Source organism: Lepus europaeus, chromosome 21, assembly GCF_033115175.1.
Source record: "Lepus europaeus isolate LE1 chromosome 21, mLepTim1.pri, whole genome shotgun sequence".
Lineage (NCBI taxonomy): Eukaryota > Metazoa > Chordata > Mammalia > Lagomorpha > Leporidae > Lepus > Lepus europaeus.
In genome coordinates this window covers 25,728,374-25,746,352 of record NC_084847.1, presented here as the reverse complement: position 1 = coordinate 25,746,352, position 17,979 = coordinate 25,728,374, and the positions used below count along the sequence as shown (strand labels likewise).

The following is a 17,979-nucleotide window of genomic DNA, read 5'->3' as shown; positions in this document are numbered from 1 at the left end:
TTCCCGCCACTTCCGCTCCGGGCCCCGCCCCCGCCCCCGCTGGGTCCTAGCGCCGGCCCCTCTCCGGCAGTGTCCCGGGCTCCGTCGGCGAGAGGAGTCGCCGCCGACGCCGCGGAGCCAGCCCGAGCCCGACCAGGTAGGAGGCGCCGGCAGGCGGCCGCGGGGCCTCCGGGCAGCCCTCGCGCCGACGCGTTCCGAGCCGGCCTCAGTTTCCCTGGCAGCGCTGAGGACGGACTGGGTTGGCCCGGCGCGGGCGGCGCGGGCGGGGCGGGCGGGAGCGGCCCCGGGCGGGCTCCGGGCCCAGCGGGTCCTAGAACCCGCCGGCTGTCCCCTCGCGGGCCGGCGGCTGCGGACGCCTGGGCTCGCCGGCGCGGCTGCCGGCCTCGCGCGGTGCGGGCCCGGCGGTCCTAGAGCCCGCCACGTTGCGGGGCTTTTGTCTCAGCCGCGGGCCCCACCACGCCGGGTCCCCGGCGCCCGTGGCCCCCTCCCGGGCCGAGGCCCTGCCCGCCCCTCCCGCGGTCCTAAAGAACGCCATCTTGCAGGCCTTTGTCCCGCACTGGGCCCTCGCTCCATTCATTTGGTCTTGGCCTCCTTCTTCGTTCACTCCTTCTCGCCACGGCCTCTGAGGCCACGTTTTCCGCAGGCTTATTACGGGGCTAGCCAGCGGGGGCGCGGGCCGGCGACGCGGGGGCTGGACGCAGGCTTTCTGCAGCCCTTGACCCCGTCCTTAGCGCTCTCGTAGGCCCCGACTGCCCTTCAGGCTCCCGCAGGCTTCGGGAGCCCCATTTAACTGGTGGACACACTGAGGGCTAGAGCGCCGTGAGGCCCGTGGAGTGTTCCTGGGGACACTGGAGGAGGGACTACTGGGAGGGTGCAGAGGAGTCTTCCCATGGGGAAGACAAGGGCTCCCGAGGAGGCGGGACGGCCTATGCGGTGACTGCTTGTTTGGCGATCGGGAAACTGGGCTGTCTCCATGCTCATCTCATCCCGGCGGCCTAGTCCAGGCTGCTTGGGAAAGGAGTGCGTGCAGCCCGGGTGGAACAGAACTCTTGTTCGCCGCCTCTGCTAACACCGGGGCCCAGGCAAGGCTCCATCGCCCCGAGCCTGCTGTGGGAGAGCGGGGTGACACTGGGCCCTTGGGAAGGAAGGGACGGTTCAGTTAATCAGTATGAAGGTGCTTCAAAAGGTTCATGGAAAAAGAGACTGGAGGCAGTGGTCAAGCCCCTGCTGGGGTTGCCACACCCTGTGGGGGAGAGCTTGGGTTCCACTCAGCCTTTGCTAATGCACACCCTGGGAGGCACCAGGCTCAAGCGCCCAGGTCCTGGTCATTCACGTGGGAGACTCTGATTGGGTTCTCAGCTTCTGGCTTCGGCTTGGCCCAGCCCTGACTCTCCAGACATTTGGAGACTAAACCAGGAAATGGGCCATCTCTGTGTGTGTGTGTGTCTCTCTCTCTTTCTTTCTCTCTCTCCTCTTTTGCCTTTCAAATAAAATAATTTTTTAAGAGTCAAAGAGTTTTGGTGCAAAAAAAAGTTGAAATCAATGCATACGAGGGGTCTTTAAACAATTCACAAAGGAATCTGCACCGAGGCCTGGTGGGTTAAGCCTCTTCCTGAAGTGCCGGCATCCCATATAGGCACCACTTCGGGTCCCGATCATTCCACTTCCAATCCAGCTCTCTGCTACAGCCTGGGATAGCAGTAGAAGATGGCCCAAGTCCTTGGGTCCCTGCACCCACAATGGGAGACCTGGAAGAGGCTCCTGGCTCCTGGCTTCAGCCTGGCCCAGCCCTGGCTGTTGTAGCCATTTGGGGAGTGAACCAGTGGGTGGAAGACCTCTCTCTTTCTGTAACTTGGCTTTTCATATAAATAAATAAATCTTTAAAAAAGAAAATTCATGAAAAATGTATATCATGAAAAACTATGCAAGGATTTCAAACTTTTGGATTAAAAGAAACATCTCTTAATCCCATTTTGCCAGAAATGTTTTCAAGTACCCTCATAGTTGTTGTCTGACAGTTTCACAGACTCCCGCTGTGGTGGAGGGGAGCCCAGGCTATAGTCCTGAGTGCAAACTGAATTCTCCCAGAGGTTGGTTGAATGTTGTAAGTTACCCGACAAGGTTCTGGGGTGTAGAAGATGCAGACAATCAAGTTCCCCAAGCTCTTTGGCAGCCTGGGCACCAGGGCTGGAGCCAGAGAATGCACAAACCACAAAAATGTATAAGTGCTAGCAAAGCAGCAGTTCAGGGGCAGCGGGCAGGAGCCTGACCACCTGGCTTAGAATCCTGGCCATGACTGTGACCAGTGACTTTGCCATTCTGTGGGCTCACTTCCTTAAGAACACATCGAACCTTAACTACTTCTGTAAAGGCCCTGACTCCAGAGGCAGTCACTGTAGGGCTTAGGGCTTCGATATATGAATTTTAGGGGGACACAAACATTCAGTCCATATTATACTTTCAGGCAGTTGTGGGATTAACTTGAATAGTGAGGATGAAATGCTTAGAATGGTACCTGGCCCCCCAAGGTTAGCTCGCAAGGAGTGTTACCTGGATGATACCAGAAAGGAAATTAAAAAGGAGGGGAGGGGCCAGTTCTGTGGTGTAGCAGTTAAAGCCGCCGCCTGCAGTGCCAGCATCCCATATGTGTGCCGGTTCGAGTCCTGGCTGCTCCACTTCCGATCCAGCTCTCTGCTATGGCCTGGAAAAGCAGTAGAAGATGGTCCAAGTGCTTGGGCCCCTGAGCCTGCACGGGAGACCCAGAGGAAGCTCCTGGTTCCTGCTTCGGATTGGCTCAGCTCTGGCTGTTGTGGCTGTCTGGGGAGTGAACCAGTAGAATGGAAGATCTCTCTCTCTCTCTCTCTCTCTCTCTGCCTCTGCCTCTGCCTCTGCCTCTCTATAACTCTGCCTTTCAAATAAATAAATAAATTTTTTTTTTTAAAAAAAGGAGGGGATAGAGAGTAATTGGCAGTTGTACGGATAGCATTAACAAAGGTGATATGGAGGTGAGCGTTTGGCAAGGACCTGAGCTGCCACTTGGGACACCTGCATCCCATTCTCAGAGCACCTGGCTTCAAGTCCTGGCTCTGCTTCTGATCCAGCTTCCTGCTAGTGTGCACCCTGAGAGGCAGCAGGTGCTGGCTCAAGTGCTTGTGTCCCTGCCACCCATGCGGGAGACCCAGATTGAATCTTATGGCTGTGGCCTGGCCAAGCCCCAGCTGTTGAAGGCATCTGGGGAGTGAACCAGCAGATGGGCAAAATCTCTCTGACTCTGAGCCTTTCAAATAAGCCGCTGCTTGGGATGCCGGCATCCCATATTAGAGAGCCAGTTTCAATCTCAGCTGCTCCACTTCCAGTCAAGCTTCCTGCTAATGCATCCTGGGGGGCAGCAGAGTACCTGGGCCCTGCCGCCCAGGTGGGAGACCTGGATGGAGCTCCAGGCTCCTGGCATCGGCCTTGCCTAGCCCTGGATGTTGTAGGCATTTTGGGAGTGAACCAGCTGATGGAAGATTCTCTCTCTCTCTCTCTCTGCCTTTCAAGTATATTAAATATAAATAAAGTACATGAAAATAAATAAAGATTATTTTAAAAGCGGTAAAGAAACCCCTCTTTAGGCCTGCGTTGTGGTATAGCAGGTTAAGCTGCCACTTACAATGCTGGCATCCAATACGGGTGCCAGTTCGTGTCCTGGCTGCTCCAATTCCAATCCAGCTCCCTGCTAATGGCCTAGGAAGACAGTGAAAAATGGACTAGATGCTTGGGTCCCTGCCACCAACATGGGAGACCTGGATGGAGTTCCAGGCTTTTGTCTTTGGCCTGGCCCCACCCGGGCTATTGTGGCCATTAGGGTAGTGAACCAGTGGATGGCAGGTTCCTTTCTCTTTGCTCTCTCTCTCTCTTTCTCAACTCTGCATTTAAAATAAAATAAATAAACAAATCTTTAAAAAAAGAAAAAAGATGGCGCAGTGTTATGGTACAGCTGCTGCCTGGAATGCTGACATCCGATGTAGGCACTGATTCTAGTCCTGGCTGCTCCGCTTCCCATTCAGCTCCCTGCTAATGGCCTGGGAAAGGCAGCGGAAGATGGCAGGGGCTTGGGCCCCTGCACCCACATGGAGACGTGGATGAAGCTCCTGATTCCTGGCTCTGGCCTGGCCTGGCCTGGCCCTGGCCATTGCAGCCATCTGGGGAGTGAAATAGCAGATGGAAGACCTCTCTCTCTGTCTCTCCCCCTTCTCTCTGACTTTCAAATAAATAAATACATTTAAAAAAAAAAAAAAAAGGAAACCCCCCCCCTTTCTCCCCTTTGAGAAGGTGATAGAGAACTGAGACCCAAATGAAATTTAAAGACAATTATATAAAAATCTCAGAGATATAGTGGTTCTTTTTTTTTTTTTTTAAGATTTATGTATTTATTTGAAAGGCAGAGTTACAGAGACAGAGATTTTCCATCCGCTGGTTCACCCCCCAAATGGCTGCAACAGCTGGAGCTGTGCCAATCCAAAGTTAGGAGCCAGGAGCTTCTTCCTGGTCTCCCACATGGGTGCAGGGACCCAAAAACTTGGGCCATCCTCCACTGCTCTCCCAGGCTATAGCAGAGAGCTGTATCGGAAAGAAGCAGAGTAGCCAGGACTAGAACCAGTACCCAGATGGGATGCCGACACTGCAGGCCGCAGCTTAACCCGTTACGCCACAGCACCCCCTGTGCAACAGTCGTTCTAAATGAGGGAAATGTTAGTGCAAAGGTCCTGAGGTAGGAGGGAATTTAGTTGTTTGAGAAGAAAGGAGGCCCATGTGAGTGGAGCTCGCGAACCAAGGTGGGAGGTGTGGAAGGTGGGAAAGGCGGAAGTTAAAGGGTGCAGGCCTTGCTAGCAGTGGAGATACTGTCCTCATTCTAGGACCAGTATTATGATTTAGGTCATAAGTCTCAGTGAGAAATAGATGTTGTGGCACAGCTGGCTAAGCCACCACTTGGGATGCCCAAAGCCCATGCCAGAGTGCCTGGTTCAAGTCCCAGCTACTCCATGCTTCCAATCCAGCTCCCTGCTAATGCTCCTTAGAGACAACATGTGATGGCCCAAATGCTTGGGTTTCTGCCACCCAGTGGGAGACCCAGATGAAGGTCCTGGCTCCTGGCTCCTGGCTTCAGCCTGGCCCAGCCCTGGCTGTTGGGGGCATTTGGGTAGTGAGCCAGTGGATGAAAGAGCAACTCTCACTCTCTCTGCCCTTTAGTTAAATAAATAAATAAGTTGGGGTTTTTTTGTTTTTCTTTTTTGTTTTTCTTTTTTTTGTTTTTTGGCAGGCAGAGTTAGACAGTGAGAGAGAGAGAGACAAAGAGAAAGGTCTTTCCTCTGTTGGTTCACCCCCAAATGACCGCTACAGCTGGCGCACTGCGCCGATCTGAAGCCAGGAGCCAGGTGCCTCCTCCTGATCTCCCATGCAGGTGCAAGGCCCAAGCACCTGGGCCATCTTCCACTGCCTTCCCGGGCCACAGCAGAGAGCTGGACTGGAAGAGGAGCAACCAGGACAGAACCAGCACCCCAACCGGGACTAGAACCCGGAGTGCCGGCACCACAGGCGGAGGATTAGCCTAGTGAGCCACAGCGCCGGCCTAGAACCACTTTTTTAAAAAAATGTATTTTATTTGTGTGCAAGGCAGAGTGACAGGGAGAGAGGAAGAGACAAGAGAAAGAGATCTTCCATCCCCTGGTTCACTCACAGCCAGAGCTTTGACAGGCCAAGTCTTTTTTTAAAAAAACTCGAATGAGGAGCCAGCATTGTGGCCTAGTGGGAAAAACCGCTGCCTGTAATGCCAACATCCCATATGGATGTTCAAATACTGGCTGCTCCATTTCTGATCCAGCTTCCTGCTAATGTGCCTGGGAAAGCAGTGGAGGATGGCCCAAGCCCTTGGGCCCCTCCACCCAGGTGAGAGACCTCTATGAAGCTCCCAGCTCCTGGTTTCGGCCTGGCCCGGCCATGGCCGTCATGGCCATCTGGAGAGTGAACCAGCAGATGGAAGATCTCTCTCTGTTTCTGTCTCTCCCTCTCTATAACTCAGGCTTCCAAGTAAAATATAATAAATCTTAAAAAAAAAATAAAAAGGTAAAGACCTTGAATGAATGAACAATGAGAGAGGAGGAACTTGCGGCAGGCAGGTCAAGTTTGAGTTTGGGCTGCTTGGCTGCCTGTGTGTCCTTGTGCACGGGTCTCCCCTGGTGGGGTCTTAATCCCCGCTTGTGGACAAGGGAGGTGGTAAACACGCGGGGCTCCCTGGAGCTCGTGGCGACCTGAGCGAGTGTGCTGTGTCCTGGAGCGGATGACGCAGAGAGTGCCTAAGGAACAGATTCCTGCATCCTGCCTCAGGCCCCTCGGGCGGTTACCCAGACGCAGACCTGTGTGCAGAAGCATCACCCTCAGGCTGGTGCAGTGGCACAGCAGGCTAAGCCTCTGCCTACAGCGCCGGCATCCAATATGGGCGCCAGCTATAGCCCCGGCTGCTCCACTTCCAATCCAGCTCTGCTGTGGCCTGGGAAAGCAGTGGAAGATGGCCTAGATGCTTGGGCCCCTGCACCCGCTTGGGAGGCCTGGAAAAAGCTCCTGGCTCCTGGCTTCAAATCGGCATAGCTCTGGCTGTTGTGGCCATTTGGGGAGTGAACCAATGGATGGAAGACCTTTCTCTCTGTCTCTCCCTCTCTCTCTCTGTAACTCTACTTCTCAAATAAATAATTTTTTAAAAAAATGCTTAAGTATGGGGGTGAAAGATTCCTCAGTAGACAGTTAAGAGAGGATTTTTTTTTTTAAGATTTATTTATTTATTTGAAAGAGTTACCAAGAGAGAGAGAAATGCTGTCCGCCAGTTTAATCCCCAGATGGTCACAACAGCCAGCTCTGGGCCAGGCTGAAGCCAGGAGCCAGCAGCTTCATCCCTGTAGGTGGCATGAGCCCAAGGACTTGGACCATCTTCTGCTACTTTCCCAGACCATTAGCAGAGAACAGTGTTACCCACTATGCCACAATGCCGGCCCCTAAAGAGGATTTAATGATGGGTTTTATCAGAGGCCCAGCCTACTGAACCCTCAGCTCTTTAGGGCGCTGGGTGCCTGCTGGGGCCAATCTGGGACTCCCTTTCCTTTACCCTGGTACATGTCTTAGGAGGCATTTACCCCTCCAGCCTCCTAATCTATGGTTCATTTAGGCTCAGGGTTGGCACTAGGGGCCAAGCTCACAAGCCGTGGGCCCAGGGAGTACAACAGAGATATAAAGGTGCCAGCTCTGGTCTCTAGGACATTCTGGGTGTGAGACAACACACCCTGTGGCTGGAGCTCAGAGTTCTGGTCCGTGTGGGCTGGACCACCGAGTCAGGACCCAACAGTTTCAGGCAACTTAAATATCCAAATTCAAGCCCCAGCCACAGGAGTTAATAGCTGTGAGACCTTGGGTGAGTCACTTTACTCCTGGGACCTCAGTTGATTCATCTGGAAGATGGGCACAATAATCCCACGCTCCGGAAATGAGAGAATGAAGTAAGGGAGCCTAGTCAGCAGAGTGGCTCCAAAGGGACTCTTGGTAATTGAGGGCAGTAATTACCCTGGTTTCATTCACTCCTTAGCCACCCCCGTGAGCTAAGTGTTATTATTACCTCCATTTTTCAGATGGGACACGGAGATTCTGAGACACTAAAACCGCACTAGGTCATGTCATTTGGGAAGTGGCGGAGGCAAGAGTTGAAGCTGGGCAGTCTGGCTTCAGAGGCTTTGCCCCTGACCACAGTGCTTCACTGCTTCCATGGACCACAGCTCTCGTCCCAGAACCTGCCCCGTGGTGTTGACAGGAAGGGGGAGTTAGCACACGCAGAAGGCTCAGGATAGAAAGAGCTGATGTGTGGCAAGCTAAGATATTTACCGGGGAAACTAACATTACTTATTTATTTAAGAGACAGAAAGCTGCCATTTACTGGTTCAGCCCCCTCCCCCCTCAACAGCTGGGGCTGGACCAGGTGGAAGCCAGGTGCTGGCAGCTCCATCCGGGTCTCCCACACCAGTGACAGGGACTCAACTACTTGAGCCACGACCAGCGGGTCCCAGGGCGCACATTAGCGGGAAGCTGGAATTGGGAACGAGGCTGGGACTTGACCGCAGGTACTCTGATGGGGCTTGGGCATCTCAAGCAGGGTGTTGACTGCTAGGCCAAACGCCCACCCTCAAGGAGGAACTTTATTGGGCAGATTCCCCAGAGCTGGTCCAGAAATAGGGAGGTTTCCCTTGGAAACAGGAGAAGGAGGCATCGGAGAGGTTGGAACTCAAGCCCTTTCAGTCACCTTCAAGTCCCAGAATTTAGTGGGGAAAGGAAAATACCCGGCTGAGGGTGGGGCAGAGTTGGGTGAGCTTGGGGCCCAGGCCCAAAGGGGAGCGCAGGAAGAGCTTCCCGAGGCTGGTGGGGCTCAGGTGGAGGACTGGTAGAATTCAGAACCACCAGGAAGGGGCTGGGAGCTTGCATGGCCGGATGGAAGCAATGGAAAGTTCTTGAGCAGGGGACAGGGAGCATCACCTGGTACTTTAGGGAGGAGATTCCGGTGAGGGGCAGGGCAGCGAGTAGGGCTGAGGCAGGGCCTCCAGGCAGAAGGGTGCCGACTCCTGCCCCTCACCCCCAGGTCCTCCCGTGGCCAAGCAGGTACGCTGCATCCTTTCCTGGAGTAAGGGGCCCCGAGCCTCTCTGTTTCTCCCTCACCCTCCTACCTCGGCTCAGCTCCATCCTCCCCCACCCCCACCCCCACCCCGTCCCAGCTTAGAAGCCAGCAGCACACCCCCCCCCAGGTGTGCAGGTGAGGAGACAGACCTGAGGCAAGCACTGATGTCACTGAGGTCTCTTAGTAAGCGGTTCCCTGGGCTGGAGGTGCACCCAGGCCTCCTAGGCTCTGCGCACATCTGGCTCTCCCCCCAAGCCCTCCCCACACTGCAGCTGCTGAGCACTCCTTAAGTGGATCTGCCATAATCCTCTTCCCTTCATCCCCGAGGGAGGATGAGCTGGTGTTAAGACTAATGCAGCTGTTAATCCTATTTCCTCCAGCCATGATCCCCAGGAGCAGCTGGGTGGAGGGTGGCTGGGCTCTGGACCAGAAAGTAGGCACCTCAGCCAGAGCTGGGGGCCTGTGAGGCTACACTAGAGCACCTACAGCGACCATGCACCAGAAAGAGGCTTCTAACCGCTAGCAGTGGCTCAGGCTGCCTTGAGATAGAACAAACGCCCCATTACTAGTCTTACAGGAACAGTCCAAGAGAGAGATTCCAGAGCAGAGGGTGGACCGGGATTCCTGTCTGGGGTGGAGTCACTTACAGCTGTGCAAGGCCAGAGTTCTGCCTGAGCAGTTGCTGTCTCAGGGAGCCAACCACCAGAGGGGAAAGATAAGATGCAGATGCTAGGGACCCCTTCCAGGCAGTGCCAACCACATTTAGCCTATTGGCTCCGCCCTCTTCTGGACCCGGTCTGAATGCCCTGGGCGCTTGGAGACCTTCAGGCCTGGCCCATAGCTGGGTGCCCTGTGCCTCTGCAGCCTGGCACAGGACCGTGTGTCCTGGCACAGTCCTTGGACACTGAGCTGAAGCAGCAAGATGATGCGATGGATGGAACCTGGCCCTCTGGGAACGCCAGAGTTTGGAAACATGTGGAGCTTGGGGACCGTTTAACCTCTCTCAAGTCCTCTGGCCCAGCTCCTTTGACCATTGAACAACAACGGATCAGAGAAGAAATGTGAGCACAGCTGACAGATTCAGGAATGCTTCCCAGAAAGGAGGTGGGGTCCCCGTGGTGCTTCAGGCTGCAGCCTGGGAGGGAGATGCAGATATGATGGGTTTCCCGCTGAGATCTTGAAAGGGCTTTGGTAAGGGGCCGTGGCCTTGAAGAAGGAGCGAAGGGATGTGGTTTCAGACTAACTTTGCTTCTCTTGCAGAGAAGCCCCGCCCACCAAGGTCATGGAGGTGGAGGCTTCGGAGCCCCGGTCTCCCACTCCTGGCTACAAGCGCTCAGGCCGGCGCTACAAATGCCTGTCCTGCACCAAGACGTTTCCAAACGCTCCCAGGGCAGCGCGCCATGCTGCCACACATGGGCCTTCGGACTGCGCGGAGGAGGCTGCCGAGGGGAAGCCAAAGCCAGAGACAGAACCCAAGGCGGAGGAAGCCAGTGGGGACAAGGTGTCAGGGTCAGCGGCTAAGCCTCGGCCTTATGCGTGCCCACTGTGCCCCAAGGCTTATAAGACGGCCCCCGAGCTGCGCAGCCACGGGCGCAGCCACACCGGCGAGAAGCCCTTCCCGTGCCCCGAGTGTGGCCGCCGCTTCATGCAGCCCGTGTGCCTGCGCGTGCACCTGGCCTCGCACGCAGGGGAGCTGCCCTTCCGCTGCGCGCACTGCCCCAAGGCCTATGGTGCGCTCTCCAAGCTCAAGATCCACCAGCGCGGCCACACCGGCGAGCGACCCTACGCCTGCGCTGACTGCGGCAAGAGCTTCGCTGACCCCTCAGTGTTCCGCAAGCACCGGCGCACACACGCCGGCCTGAGGCCCTACGGCTGCGAGCGCTGCGGCAAAGCCTACGCCGAGCTCAAGGACCTGCGCAACCATGAGCGGTGAGCTCCCGGCGGGGGGGCGGGGCAACAGCGCCGCTGAGCCAATGGGGCTTGGGGATGAGTCGCAGCGAGAGACTGGGAGCCAGTGGGAAGGTGGGTGGGGCCGATGTATCGGGAAGGGCTGGGCAAGTGAGAGAAGTTGCTGGCCCCATGGGACAGTCGTGGGGGTGGGGGCAGGGCAGGACCGACTGGAGGAGCCCCAGTATGGCTGGGCGTGGCGCCTGGTCTGTCCAGTCCTTCGATGTACGAGAGGCGCCTTCCCTGGAATGGGGGGCCCCAGCTGAGGGTTGGGTGCGACCTTATGGCTCTCACAGCGTTGGGCTGAGGCGGTCAGGTTGTGGGTCTGATACATGCCCGCTCCTCCACGCCCCCACAGGTCCCACACCGGCGAGCGCCCCTTCCTCTGCTCTGAGTGCGGGAAGAGCTTCTCCCGCTCGTCGTCGCTCACCTGCCACCAGCGCATCCACGCGGCGCAGAAGCCCTATCGCTGCCCGGCCTGCGGCAAGGGCTTCACGCAGCTCAGCTCCTACCAGAGCCACGAGCGCACTCACTCCGGGGAGAAGCCCTTCCTGTGCCCGCGCTGCGGCCGCATGTTCTCCGACCCCTCGAGCTTCCGGCGCCACCAGCGCGCGCACGAGGGCGTGAAGCCGTACCGCTGCGAGAAGTGCGGCAAGGACTTCCGGCAGCCCGCTGACCTGGCCATGCACCGGCGCGTGCACACGGGCGACCGGCCCTTCAAGTGCCTGCAGTGCGACAAGACGTTCGTGGCGTCCTGGGACCTCAAGCGGCACGCGCTGGTGCACTCGGGCCAGCGGCCCTTCCGCTGCGAGGAGTGCGGGCGAGCCTTCGCCGAGCGCGCCAGCCTCACCAAGCACAGCCGCGTGCACTCCGGGGAGCGCCCGTTCCACTGCAACGCCTGCGGCAAGTCGTTCGTGGTGTCATCGAGCCTGCGGAAGCACGAGCGGACCCATCGGAGCAGCGAGGCGGCGGGGGCTCCCCCGCAGCAGGAGCTGGTCGTGGGGCTGGCGCTGCCTGTCGGCGTGGCTGGCGAGGGCTCGGCCGCCCCGGCAGCAGGTACAGGGCTAGGGGACCCTCCGGCGGGGCTGCTGGGGCTGCCGCCGGAGTCCGGCGGTGTGATGGCCACCCAGTGGCAAGTGGTAGGTATGACAGTGGAGCACGTGGAGTGCCAGGATGCTGCGGTCGGGGAGGCTCCAGGTCCCTTGGGAGGGGCAGGCGAGGTGGGGGGTGAGGAGGCCGACGAGAAGCCGCCGCAGTTTGCGTGCCGCGAGTGCAAGGAGAGCTTCGCCACGATGACCTTGCTGCGGCGGCACGAGCGCTCCCACCCGGAGCTGCGGCCCTTTCCCTGCAGCCAGTGCGGGAAGAGCTTCTCAGACCGTGCTGGGCTGCGCAAACACAGCCGCACCCACAGCTCCGTGCGCCCTTATACCTGCCCCCACTGCCCCAAGGCCTTCCTGAGCGCCAGCGACCTACGCAAGCATGAACGCACCCACCCTGTGCCCCTGGGGACCCCCACGCCCCTGGAGCCCCTGGTGGCTTTGCTAGGAATGCCTGAGGAGGGGCCAGCCTGAAGCCCACAGCCCCCTCCACCGCACCCCTAGGAGCCTGGTCCCCACAGGGTGCCTGCTCAATCTCCTTGTGCCCCGGCTCGCGCTTTAGACTCCACGCTCCCAGGCATCTGGCCCAGCTGTCTCCCAACAGAGCCACAGCCACAGCTGGCAGCCGCTGAGACAGGGCTCTCGCCGAGTATCGCGCATTAAAGCTTGCACTGGACACTGGGCAGTCTGCCGCGTTTGGTTGGGAAGGAGCAGGTGGAAGTTGCGAGACCCCCCCCCCCCCACACACACACGGATGCGTCCTTTCCCAGAGTATGTCCCGGGATGACAAAGGGTTCCATGGCCTCTACGTGCAGGAAATTCCCTATGCCCTTCTTGGGGATTCTGCAATGAACAGATCTGCTTAGCTGTGTTTAGCCCAGACTTACTTGACCATGGAAATCTTTCTACTGAGTAATTCTACTTCTGACCCCTCTCCCTGTCATGCACACTGCAGCAAAAACATCGGGAAGCACAGTCAAAGGAAAAAAGGTTCCCACGCACAACCAGAAAACCCCACACAGGAGATACACCTCACGAGAAATGTGCAAATTGTTTATGAAAGAAAATGAAATGTCAGAGAGACCTTACCTGAAGGGTAAGACCTGAACCAGGAGACTCGTTATGAAAAGATGTTGATTCTCTGAACGGGACTCAAAGATTCAGAGTTCGTATGCAATAGATATTTCTAAGGACAGATGTGATGTTTCAAGGTATGCGTTTAGCATGCTAGGTAATGGAATGCTAAAAGCCTTGGCGTAAAGATAGGATATTATTGGCAAAAGAATAAGTCAGTAGAATGTTAGAGGCATCTAGAACAACTCTGAATACTCCTGTGAATTTACGATACATATGATTGTCTGCATCCATGGGAGAAGAAGACCCCTACATAGTTCCCCCTGTGTATCCATTCTCTGGAGAGCTACACAGCTGTTACACAGTCACTTCTCAAAGACCCACCAAAAATGGAAAAGCAGAAAAGGAGGCTCTCTGCTCAGTGTAAACTGGTACAGCCTCCTGGAAAAATTATTAGATGATACTTAGCAAAAAAAAAAGTTGAATGTATAAACCCTTTGACCCAGCAAGTAGGCCTTGGGATTTACACCACAGATTTCCCTTCCTATCTTTGGAAAAGTTGAAGGCAGCAGAATGTCCAGTGTGACAAACTCTGGTAAGAAAGCACTGGGGGCCGGCGCCGCAGCTCACTAGGCTAATCCTCTGCCTGCGGCACCGGCACACCGGGTTCTAGTCCTGGTCGGGGCACCGGATTCTGTCCCGGTTGCTCCTCTTCCAGGCCAGCTCTCTGCTGTGGCCTGGGAGTGCAGTGGAGGATGGCCCAAGTGCTTGGGCCCTGCACCCGCATGGGAGACCAGGAGGAAGCACCTGGCTCCTGCCTTCGGATCAGCGCAGTGCGCCAGCCGCAGTGCGCCGGCCGCAGCGGCCATTGGAGGGTGAACCAATGGCAAAGGAAGACCTTTCTTTCTGTCTCTCTCTCACTATCCACTCTGCCTGTCAAAAAAAAAGAAGAAGAAGAAGAAAGTACTGGGAACACTCAATGTCCACTGGGAGAGGACTGATTTAAAAAAGACCGGCCACTGTGAAATGTACTCTTCAGCCTTTCTTCCTTCCTTCCCTCCTTTCCTTTTCAGTAAGGCCTATCTATGTTGAAATTATCCACAAAATAAATCAGATGATACAAACGAGAGGCACAAAGCTGTGTGGTTAGTGTGCCGCCCTTTGGACCAAATCACTTAAGAGCTCAAATTCCTATAGAATATTTCTAGGAGAATACTCAAGAATTGATTCCAGGTTATAATTTCCAACCGCTAGGACCTTCCCCCAACCCAAAACAAAGCCAAAGGTCAGAGTGGACCAGAACCTCATTTCTGTTCCCATCAAGACTGGGCCATGGCAGGAAATGAGCAGCATGTAACTCATCTCCAGCCCCACCGGCTGCTCCTGGGGACTCTGAACACACAGCCCAGTCGGTGGTCAGCACCAGAAGCCGATGCCCCCCTTGATGGCAGGGGTCTCTGCATTGTCGTGCCCAGGCCCTCAGATACTAGCCTTGAAAGAGGCCATGGCTGCGGACCCCAGCAGAACAAGGCCCATGGGCAGTGGCAGGGCTGGAGTATTATGGCTACAGGGAGAGAGTATCCCTGCTCCTTATACCCAGAGCAGGATGAGCACTGACCCCTGGCTCCTACCTGTCCAGGTTGGCAGAAAGAAACGGAGCAGACTAGAAGACTGGAAGGAGGCGGGCTCTGAACAGGATGGTTTAATTTAGGGGTAAGGAGGCACCTTGGAAAAGTTGGTCCTGGGATACCATATACACTAACCAATGATACCCTTGAGTATCTGGTGACATCCCATGGTCTCCTTGGGCATTCCAGGCAGCCACACCTGAGTCCACGCTCGCTGAGGCTCCCACACAGCTTTACAGGATACGTCTTACGTACTGTACAGTTGGGTTATGCAACCATCACCATCTAGTTCTGGAACATGTTCATCCCCTTAAAAGAAACTCCATGCCTGTGAGCTCACTCCCTATCCGCCCCACCCCCCACCCTCTGTCCTAACTGCTCAGCTCTGGTCACTCACTGATCTACTTTCTGTCTGGACTTTTCTGTTCTGGACATTTCAAGTAAGTGGAATCAAACAATATGTGGATTTTTGTGACTCAGTTTTACTTACCATTATGTTTCAAGGTTCCTCCATTGGGTAGCTTGTATTATTACTTTTATTATCAAATAATACTGTTTTGTTTGCCCACTCATCAGCTGGTGGACCCCTGAAATGTTTGCATATTTGGCTATTTTGTGTCATGCTACTAGGAACATTCAGATAGAAACCTTTGTCTGGACCTGTTTCCAGTCCTCTGGTGTGTACTATACTAAGTAGAATTGCCGGCTCATATGGTAACTCTGTGTCAGTCCACTTGGGGATATTTTCCAAACCAGGTGCACCATTCCGCATTCCTCCCAACAGGGCGTGAGGGTTCCAGTTTCTCCACATCCTCACCAATACTTACTGTCATCTGTAAGATTCGTCGGCCAGTATGGTGACCATCCTGGTAGGCGTGAGTTTTGTAGCTAGGGCTTACATTTTCCTTGATGGCAAATGAAGTTGAGCGTCTTTTCATGTGCTTCCTAGCCATCTACATATTCTCTTTGGAAAAATGCCTGTGCATTTTTTTGCCCATTTTTAAATTTGGTTCTCCTTTTGCTGTTGAGTGGTTAAGAGTTCAGGCGCCTTATGATTTGCCAAAATCCTCGTCCCTTGTGAACTGCCTTTTTACTTTATTGATGGTGCTGTTTGAAGCATGATGTCCAGTTCCTTTTTAAATTCTTTTTCTTATTTTGTTGCCTGTGCTTGGGGTGCCATGTCTAAGAAACCATTTCCTAATTTAAGGCCATGAAGGTTCGTGCTTATGTTTTCATCTAAGAGTTCATAGCTGAGCGTTTTATGAGCGCTTAGAAAGTTTATAACTTTGTTATAAACTCTTAAGAGTTTTAATAAACTATGAATGGCATAAAGCTAAAAACTCTCACATTTAGGTTTTTGATCCATTTTGAGTTAATTTTTGTATATGATTTGAGGCAGGGGGGTCTGACTTGATTCTTTTGCATGTGGATATCCAGTTGTCCCAGTTACATTTGTTGAAAAGACTATTCTTTCTACACTAAATTGTCTTGACACCCTTGTTGAAAATAAACTGTAAATATGAGGAATTTTATCTGGACTCTCAATTTATTAAAGATTCTTTAAAATTTATTTGAAAGGCAGACAGAGATCTTCCATTCACTGGGCTACTCCCCAAATGCCTACAGCAGCCAGGGCTGGAATAAGAACCTGGGCCTCCCACATGGGTAGCAGAGACCCAAGTACCTGACCCATCTGCTGCCTCCCAGGTTACACATTATCAGGAAGCTGAAATCAGAAGCAGAGTCAGGACTCAAACCCAGGCAGGCATCCCAAGTGGTGTCTGAACCTCTGCCCCAAACATTTGCCCCTGGAGTCTCAATTTTATTCTACCTGTCTTTATGCCAGTACCTCACTGTTTTGGTTGCTATAGCTTTGTAGAAAGATTTGAAATCAGGACCTATGAGTCCTCTAATTTGTTCTATTTCAATTTTTTTCTTTCTTTATTTATTTATTTGACAGGCAGAGTGGACAGTGAGAGAGAGAGACAGAGAGAAAGGTCTTCCTTTGCCATTGGTTCACCCCCCAATGGCCGCTGCGGCTGGCGCACTATGGCCGGCACACTGCGCTGATCTGAAGCCAGAAGCCAGGTGCTTCTCCTGGTCTCCCATGCGGGTGCAGGGCCCAAGGACTTGGGCCATCCTCCACTGCACTCCCAGGCCATAGCAGAGAGCTGGACAGGAAGAGGAGCAACCAGGACAGAATCCAGCGCCCCGACTGGGACTAGAACCCAGGGTGCTGGTGCCACAGGCAGAGTATTAGCCTATTGAGCTGCAGCGCCAGCCCTTTTTTCTTAATTTTTAAAAATTTTTGAAAGATTTATTTATTTGAGAGGCAAAATTACAGACAGAGAGAGGTAGAGACAGCGAGAAAGATCTTCCATCTGTGGCTCACTCCCCAAATGGCCAAAACAGCTGGGGCTGGACCAATCCGAAGCCAGGAGTCGGGAGCTTCTTCTGGGTCTTCCTAGCACTTGGCCCATCTTCTATGCTTTCTCAGACAGTAGTAGAGCACTGGATCAGGCAGTTGGGACTCGAACCGGTGTCCATATCGGAAGCTGGCGCTGCAGGTGGAGGCTTTACCTACTATGCCACAGTGCTGGCCCTCAAAATTATTTTTTGGGATCCTTTGCATTTCCATAGAAATTTTAGGAGCAGCTTGTCAATTTTGACCTCCACCCCCCCCCAAAAAAAAAAAGCTTGCTGAGACTCTGATAGGCATGGCATTGAATCCTTTGATTAATTTGAGAGGTATCGCCATCTTAACAATATTAAACCTAAACTCAGGAACAAGGAATGTGTTTTCATTTGTGGAGATTTTTAATTTCTTTCAGTGTTTCAGTTGTCTGTGTAAAAGTCTTACACTTCTTTTGGTCAGTTTGTATCACAATATTTTATTTATTTTGTTGCTAGGATAAATGAGTTATTTGATTTTTTGGAGTTGTTCCTTGCTAGTGATGGGAAATACAGTGTATTTTTGTACATTATTCTTGTGTTCCACAACTTGGCTGAGCTCATTTTTTTGAAATGTGTAGCAGGGATTGTATCCCTGAAGATTTTTCTATATGGTATCATGTTGTCTGTAAATATAGTTTACTTCTTCCTTTCCCAGCTGGATGCCATGGGTGGCAGGAACCCAGGTACTTGGGCCACCTTCTGCTGGCTTCCCCAGACCCATTAGCGGGCAGCTGGATTGGAAGCAGAGCAGCTGGGAATTGAACTGGCGCTCCCACATGGGATGCCAGCCTCACAGCTGTAAATTAACCCACTGCACCACAACACTTTTCCTTTTGTCTGCTTCCGTCCTATGGGAATGTCCAGGGGGTCTGACTCCTAGCCTTGTCTTTTCTTCTGTCCTACCTTCCCTTACCTCCCAGGTGATGCTGGGTAGTGGCTGCATTGGGGGAATGCCAAACCATTGTCACTGCTTCTGGGGCAATAGCTGGCCTCAACCCTGAGTCTGTACCGTGGACTGCGGCCATGGTCCCTGGCCCAGCCAGAGCAATGAAGAAATGGGGCCAGGGCTGAGGCAGAGGCAGGCGCAGGC

At 54.1% G+C, this 17,979-nt stretch overlaps 1 protein-coding gene across 2 annotated transcripts; it reads left to right on the top strand.

Annotated features, from left to right (window-relative positions):
* Positions 1-58: 58 nt before the first annotated feature.
* Positions 59-16,275, top strand: ZNF668 (zinc finger protein 668). 2 transcript variants are annotated; one of them, XM_062180357.1, is made up of 3 exons: positions 59-136; positions 9,950-10,618; positions 10,995-16,275. In XM_062180357.1, exons 2-3 carry the CDS (start codon positions 9,972-9,974, stop codon positions 12,205-12,207), a joined length of 1,860 nt encoding a protein of 619 aa, XP_062036341.1. In that variant the 5' UTR covers positions 59-136; positions 9,950-9,971; the 3' UTR covers positions 12,208-16,275. The 2 variants fall into 2 exon arrangements, with proteins under 2 accessions (XP_062036341.1, XP_062036340.1); XM_062180356.1 differs by lacking the exon at positions 59-136 and adding an exon at positions 8,846-9,793.
* The last annotated feature ends 1,704 nt before the right edge of the window (positions 16,276-17,979 follow it).